The sequence below is a fragment of the Anarrhichthys ocellatus genome, unplaced genomic scaffold (genome assembly GCF_004355925.1).
Source record: "Anarrhichthys ocellatus isolate YVR2014 unplaced genomic scaffold, GSC_Weel_1.0 scaffold2247, whole genome shotgun sequence".
Taxonomy (NCBI): domain Eukaryota; kingdom Metazoa; phylum Chordata; class Actinopteri; order Perciformes; family Anarhichadidae; genus Anarrhichthys; species Anarrhichthys ocellatus.
The window spans coordinates 1-8,163 of NW_022282221.1; the positions used below are offsets into that span (position 1 = coordinate 1).

The 8,163-nt window shown below is 43.1% G+C and overlaps 1 protein-coding gene across 3 annotated transcripts; it reads left to right on the top strand.

Moving 5' to 3' along the window:
- The first annotated feature begins 37 nt into the window (after positions 1–37).
- LOC116378224 (protocadherin Fat 3-like) lies at positions 38–6,987 on the top strand. Of its 3 annotated transcripts, XM_031840059.1 has the most exons (7): positions 38–412; positions 588–715; positions 850–876; positions 1,561–1,803; positions 2,463–2,709; positions 3,984–4,137; positions 5,123–6,987. In XM_031840059.1, exons 1-7 carry the CDS (start codon positions 334–336, stop codon positions 5,859–5,861), a joined length of 1,617 nt encoding a protein of 538 aa, XP_031695919.1. In that variant the 5' UTR covers positions 38–333; the 3' UTR covers positions 5,862–6,987. The 3 variants fall into 3 exon arrangements, with proteins under 3 accessions (XP_031695919.1, XP_031695918.1, XP_031695920.1); XM_031840058.1 differs by lacking the exon at positions 850–876 and having other exon boundaries at positions 588–742; XM_031840060.1 differs by lacking the exon at positions 38–412 and having other exon boundaries at positions 657–876.
- Positions 6,988–8,163: the final 1,176 nt, after the last annotated feature.

Below are 8,163 nucleotides of genomic sequence, written 5' to 3' on the forward strand. Positions count from 1 at the left end.
TCCGTGTATCGATACAATATCGCGATACTATGCTGTATCGATTTTTTCCCCCACCCCTAATACATATAGGTAGTGTTTCTCTAAACCAGTTGAGGAAATGGTTCAAATGGTTTATTGATCTATCTATTCATTCAGTTAATTCTATTTCAGTGCCGGTTTTCAGATCAATATTACATGTTGATAATGTTTCCTCTGTTTTTCTTTCAGTTCGTGTTCTTTATGGCAGTATGATAAGTGTATTTTATCTCTGTCCTTGTGTGCGTGCGCGCTTTTACAGATGCCAACTGTGCTGTCCTGTCCGAACAGTGCGAGGACCAGCCGTGTCCAGCAGACATGCAATGTGTTTCAGTTGAGGCCACCAGAGGGCGCTACGCGTGTCAGTGTCCACCAGGCAAACTGGGAGAGTGTGCAGGTGAGTGAGAAAGAGAGGGAACACACTACATTTTCAAGTCTGGGTGAATAGTTTTGATGTGTGAAGATAATACTTGCAACAACAACATTTAAATGTGCTTGCGATGTCACGAATACCTGCTCTGGAATGTGATTCATTAACCCATGTGTCTGTTTGTGTTGGGGGGCGGGTCCAGGCCATTCGTCTCTGAGTTTCTCAGGAAACAGCTACATCAAGTACAGACTGTCTGAGCGGCTGCAGCCGGAGCTGAAAGTTAGCCTCAGGATCCGAACACTGCAAAGCAGAGGAATCATTATGTACACACACACTGAGCCCTGCACTGTGCTCAAGGTACACACACCAACACACACTCTGAGCCCTGCACTGTGCTCAAGGTACACACACCAACACACACACTGAGCCCTGCACTGTGCTCAAGGTACACACACCAACACACGCACACTGAGCCCTGCACTGTGCTCAAGGTACACACACCAACACACACACACAGCAACAGCTACTGCTCTGCTCTTTGTGGGCTCATCCTTTAAAATACAAATGCATTGACGGAAATATTGGCTTATATTAATGTTAAAGTTATTACAAATTGAATTATCAACTTCTATTTAGTTGTAATGATTAGATATATTTGACAGATATGTCAGACAACTAGACGACTCCTGAGAGATTTAGCAGTTGAGATGTAGCCAGGCTAAATAAAGAAATAATAATATATCAGTAGAACATAAACATTGTTTGATTAGACAGCAGTTGTTTCTGTTTAAAACATTTGCCATGAAGATCCTTTTGTCATTCGGTATGGTATTAATCAGACATTTTTGTTACTTTTCAGAACACTAACCAAATTCTGCAGTTAACATTTTGTAAAGCTGCAGAATCATGCTTGTTCTGCACAGCTGCTAATGGAAGTTTGCATATACACTAGCTATGAAAGTGATCCTAACAAGGGATTTGAACTGTTTGAATGAGACTTTGATAGAAGACAAAAAAGACAACTGTCATTAAATGAACTGCCTGATTACACAGATATACTGTGAGAACAGACAAAGTGTGTGTGTGTGTGTGTGTGTGTGTGTGTGTGTGTGTGTGTGTGAGAGTGTGTGTGTGTGTGTGTGTGTGTGTGTGTGTGTGTGTGTGTGTGTGTGTAGCTGGAAGAGGGGAAGCTGTGGTTCCAGCTGGCCTGTGGCCTTGGCAGTGGTGGTGGCGACAGTCCCGACATGTTGGGCATCTCCGGCCGTCGTATCAATGATGGCAGCTGGCACACGGTGGCACTGGAGCTAAATCGCAACTTCAGCAGCCTGGCGCTGGATGACAGCTACGTTGAGCGTCGACGTGGACCACCATTCATACAACCACTTGCTCCAGACAGAACCATCTACTTTGGAGCACTGGTCAGTCCCTGAGGAGTTGCAGCTATCACTGAGGTTTCAGATGGTCATATAAGGGAGAACAGCAGCGTGCACACCTACAAATCTAAAAAATAAATAAAAGATAGATGACTTTCTAGCTGAAACGCATCTTTGTTTTCACTTCCAAATAACTGGTTTGTGGAACTGGTCTGTTGTTGTAATGTCTATGAAAATAAGAACCAGGTTGTTAAATGCATTTAACACTCCGTCATTGATTTACAACATGCACATTTCTATCTGCAAACTAAAAATGTAGGAGACCATTTACAGCTGTTTCTATTTACCATGTGCTTTGCATATTTGAGACCGAGCATGTGTTACACATTGTGCTTAATAATTATCTAAAGTGGTAGGAGGTAGTTATGCCCTAATATTCCCTAATAATTAGCCTCACTAAAAGGCGTGTGCAGTATGTAGCCTACAAACTACTAATTCTACCACAGAATTTACACTGAACATTTTCAAAGTTGAATGTTTAGTGAAAGGAAATGCATGACTTACCTGAGATTTCTCACAAATACTGTGTGTCTGTGTTTTTGGTTCATTTTCTTCTCTTCTTGTGAATGACAGGTGGTCAGTCATCACATCTTGAGGCTGTCTTTGGAAGTTCATGAATTCATCTCTGACCCTTCTCTCCTCAGGTGCAGCACCCCAACTCTCGCAGCCTCGTGGACTCCCAGAAGGACCCGCGGGTGCTTGAGGGTTTCCAGGGCTGCCTAGACTCGGTCATGTTGAACAACAACGAGCTGCCGCTGCAGAACAAACGCTCGCGCTATGCGGAGGTGGTAGGACTGACGGAGCTGAAGCTGGGCTGCATCCTCTATCCCGACGCCTGCCTGCAGCAGCCCTGTCGCAATGGAGCCACTTGCACCAGCCTGCCTTCTGGGGGTGAGTAACAGGAAGCACAATCCAAGCTAATTGTTTGCGCGACGAGATTACATACAAAGTCAATGCAAAGATGCGAATGGACCCGAGGAGATGCGAAATCGCACTACGCCATTCGCCTCTTTCGCGAAATTCGCGCTACGCTGTGTCGCGAAAGCCTGAAAGACATGAGATTGTCCTCTCATGTCCTCTCGTCATCCCTGACGTCCTGCTGTTGAATCAGAAATGGAGGTAAAAGCTCTACGGCACCTCATATTAGTAGAGACCGGAACAAACTATGTGTATACAAACTATACAAACTATATGGTAGAAACAATAACAACGCTGCCGTATGATGTTATTTTGAGTGTTGATGGAGCAGCTACGATGTTAACAGCACTGATCCAGCTCCATTCAGAAAACAAGCATTTTAAAAGTTGTTTGCCTGTCGTCCTGTAGACAGACCCGACTGCATGATTTCGGACTTTAAAAGAAAATCTGCATCATTATGTAGCTATTTCTACATCCTGTATATCCGTTTATTGCAATTAAATCACAGCAAGATTGTTTATTTTGGGTTCCTACAGTAATACTTACAGTAAGTAAGTATTGGAAGTGATTCTTTTTTATTATGTTATTTAATTGGAATAAGAGTTGATAAGATAAGATAAAGAGTTTTTTATTGTCATTGTAGTGATACAACGAAATTTCGTTTGGTAGCCAGCAGCAGCGGATAACAACAACGATAAACAATATACAAGATAAAAACGTTACCAAAGCCAGGCACTTTTCATACAGAGCATATAAATTCAGACTCGTCTATCGCCACTCAAAGAGAGAGAGAAGAGGACATCAAGAGGTTATTATGGAAGACTTGTGATCAACAGCTGATGGTAGAAATGTCAGCACAGGTTACAGTAGCCTTACTAAACACTGCTGGAAGACCTCCCACACGCCACATGCTCCTCATTTACACTGTAATGAGCAAAGCACCGTGGGAATTGCAGCAGCCCACTGTTGTCCTTTGCACAGCGCTGTGGAAATGACTGTTTTTGACTCAGATGTATTGTGTTCACACAATGAGAAATGCTAATTCCTCAGCGTTTTCTTTTGCGTTTCTTTTAAAGTGGTGTGTGTCAGACCCATTCCGTGTGAGCATGTGTGTGTGTGTGTGTCTTCATTATGCTGTGTGAGTATACTCATGTGATCTTTTTAAAGGGCCGTGTGTGTTTGACTTGTGAACAGTGCACTGACTGCTCTGGATTCTCAATGAAGTGTATCTTCTGTCTGTCTGCCAGGGTTCTCATGCAGCTGTCACCCGCTGTACACCGGAGGGCGCTGTGAGATGGAGATAACGGCGTGTGTTCCCAACCCATGTCAGAACGGTGGCATATGTAAGCCCATCGGCAACGCCTTCCTCTGCAGCTGCAGGAGGGGCTTCAAGGGTCTGATGTGAGTTCCAGTCCAAACACACAAAGCTGAACTTAAGGAACTTAAAGGATTGATTCACCCACATTCAAATCTATTTGAATGTGGGTCAAATCTATTTTGTTAAATGACTTTTGGTTTTATTTGTCCAGGTTTGGAAATATCTGTCTCCTTCCCAATACAACACGGGTGAATGGAAGTTAGATTGTGCTGCTCATTGAAAGAGTCTGGAACTACTTTCTGCAGAAGAAATTATCCAGAGAAACAGGGAGACTGATTCTGGAAAAATATATAAGTTTAAAAATAATCATGAAATCCCATGAAATGGTAAATGGTTTGCATTTATAAAACATTTTCCGGCCTTAGCGACAACGCAAATCACCATTTACCCATTGTGGTGGCAGAGGCTGCCATACAAAGTGCCACCTGCTCATCAGCAGCCATAAACATTCATACGCACAGCAGTTCAGGTTCAGTATCTTGCAGGAGGACACTTTGACATGTAGACAGCAAACCTAACGGCTTTGTTAACTTTGGGAACTCTAATATAATTTGAAATTGAGGTATGTGGCTTTGGGGAGTTTGTAATGACTGAGCCACCGATTTGTAAATTAAAAAAGCTAAGATCTTTTATAAAACTGGATGGATGAGCAAGTGTCCTTTCCAAAATCACGAACTACACTCTTCATCAACATTATTTACCCTCTTACACTCTCTTAAAATAGTTTACAGCTAAATTGCACTGGAAACTGCACACAGCAGCTTAATGGACAGAGAACACGGGATTGTGTTGTGAGCCCACACAGGGACTTCTTCTTCTCCAATCTATCCGCAGTGCATCTCTTACTCTCTCACTCTCTGGCTGGTATAAAGCAATCCATCTGTGAGCAGGTAACTGAGCAGTCACAAGGTATTCATGCACTATCATCTCACTCCAGATCTTTCTCCTCTTTCTTCCCCATCTTCCCCATCCCCATCTCCTCTTTCTTCCCATCCCTGTCTCCTGCAGCTGTGAGGAAGATGTGAACGAATGTGACCGCAGCAATCCAGAGGGTGAGTGTGAGAACGGTGGCGTCTGCGTCAACACTTATGGTTCCTTCTACTGTAACTGCACAGCGGGCTTCGTGGGCCAGCGCTGTGGTCTTCGGCCCGTTGTCGTCCCAGACATGCAGGCCGGTCACACTGTGGTCGGTAAAGAGGAGCTGATCGGAATCGCTGTGGTGCTTTTGGTCATCATCACCCTCATCATCCTCTTCATCGCTTTCCGAAAGAAGGTTTTCCAGAAGAGCTACTCTCGGAACAACCTGTCTCTGGTCCAGGACCCAGCCACTGCAGCACTCCTCAACAAGGCCAACGGTGTTCCATTTAACTGCACACCAGGAGACCCTCTCAACCTGTACTCTGAGCCGGGGCTGGGGGCCACTGTAGTGGGAGGGGGCGGGATGATGGGACCTCCACAGGTCCCTGTGAGGCCCATGGCATACACGCCCTGTTTCCAAGGAGACCCACGGTCCACGCTGGAGAAGATGGTGGACGGACGCGGTGTGGAGCATACCGAGATGAGCACCTTTCACCCAGAGTCACCAAGGATCCTGTCGGGAACCACCAGGAGGGGGGTGGTGGTGTGCAGTGTGGCCCCCAACCTGCCGCCAGTGTCGCCCTGTCGCTCAGACTGTGACTCCATACGCAAGAGCCCATGGGATGATGAGGGTGAGTGTGTGTGTGCTTTTTACTACCTGCTGATGTGAGAATATACAATTAGAATAAGTTAGAGTTAGTAAATCAGGGACAGTTTTTTGTGTCCTCTAGGGGGACAGCAGTCTAGCAGCTCTGCTTTGGTATTTGGAAGGCTGCTGAAGTTAAATATTATATTGACTGATAAAATTGTTATCACATTCATTCAAAATGTCTTTGGACAGCTTTGTTCATTAGGTGCCACTGTGTAACTTTATGTAGTGCAAAATAAATGTTGTTAAAGCATGGACAGGGTCATCTAAATGTGATGCTTGGACTTCATGCACTTTTGCACCAGATACAATTCAGACTTGTTGTTTTAATTAACAAAAGTCTAAATGTAAATAAATTGAGCGTGGAAGTTAGAGATGTCCTGATCAAGTTGTTCTGCCCTGATTTGAGTCCTTCAATGACGGGTAAGTTTGTGATACTGCCCAGTGCTACACTGTGGAAATGAGATAAGATAGAACTCAAAGATTCCTCTTGTTGAAGATGCTCCGTATACAAAGAAAAAGGAATTAAATACATGGCTGAAGATGGATATGCAATGCTGATTAAATACGTCTCTGGTGCATTGAAACAACAGCTGTAACATGCTTTATTTGGGAGAGTAATTAATGAATTCTTCAGAAACAAAGAAGTTTCTGAAGAATTTCTGAACATGAGATGAGACCCTTTGATCTTAGATTATTTTGTTACTAATAAACAACATTATGTTCAACATTATGTTCTGTTAATTTATGCATGCCAATGATTCATATAAAAGCACAAGCTACTACTTCCAGTGCTCAAATATTTTTCCCTCCTTAGACTTACTGGGTTTAATGTATTTTTATTACTGCTGGGCAAGTTAACGAGTTAACGCATTCATTAATTAACGGCGACAATTATTTCATCGCGCGGTAACGCAGTATTTTTTTACTATTAAGCGGACATTTTTAACACAAGAACCGGGCAGCGAGTGGTGAATAGCTGTGTTTGTGTGGCGTCACTTCCTGCTGCTGCCCCCCCCCCCCCCTGGTGACATGCCCCCTTCACTCCGTCACCGTCGGTCCCTCCTGTCTGATCCTGATCTGATCTGATCCTGTAGCGATCGTCTCGTTACAGGATCAAACGTGACAATATCAAAATACATATTGTCATGTTTTTAAATGAACATATAAGCACGTGAGAACAAACTGCTCTTAACTGCAACTCTTTATTAGCATAACTTCCTCATGCACGTTACTGCCACGGTACACCCTCTATGTACCAACGTACATAACAAATACCACACATATTACGGTAATCAGCGTTGCATATGTGTCTGACCAAAATACCAAAAAAAGCAATGATTCATTTAAATTGTGCCCAGCACTAATAAATGTATGTATGTATATGTATGTATGTATATGTATGTATGTATGTATATGTATGTATGTATGTATATATGTATGTATATGTATGTATGTATGTATGTATATATGTATGTATATGTGTATATGTATGTATATATGTATGTATGTATGTGTATATGTATGTATATATGTGTATATATATGTGTGTATGTATGTATATATATGTATGTATATATGTGTGTGTATATATATGTATGTATGTGTGTATATATATGTGTGTGTATATATATGTATGTATGTGTATATATATGTATGTATGTGTATATATATGTATGTATGTGTATATATATGTATGTATGTGTATATATATGTATGTATGTGTATATATATGTATGTATGTGTGTGTATATGTATGTGTATGTGTGTGTATATGTATGTATGTGTATATGTATGTATGTGTATGTGTGTGTGTATATGTATGTGTGTATATGTATGTGTGTGTGTATGTGTGTATGTGTATATGTATATATGTGTGTGTATATATGTGTGTGTATATATGTGTATATATGTATATATATGTGTGTGTATATATGTGTGTATATCCATCCATCCATCCATTTTCCACCGCTTATCCGGGGTCGGGTCGCGGTGGCAGCAGGTCAAGCAGGCCGACCCAGACCTCCCTCTCACCGGCAACATGTTCCAGCTCATTCTGGGGGATCCCGAGGCGTTCCCAGGCCAGCTGGGAGATGTAATCTCTCCAGCGTGTTCTGGGTCTTCCCCGGGGTCTCTTCCCAGTTGGACGTGCCTGGAAAACCTCCAGTGGGAGGCGTCCAGGAGGCATCCTAATTAGATGCCCGAACCACCTCAGCTGACTCCTTTCGACGCGAAGGAGTAGCGGCTCTACTCCAAGCTCCCTCCTGATGACCGAGCTCCTTACCCTATCTCTAAGGCTGAGCCCGGCCACCCTACGGAGGAA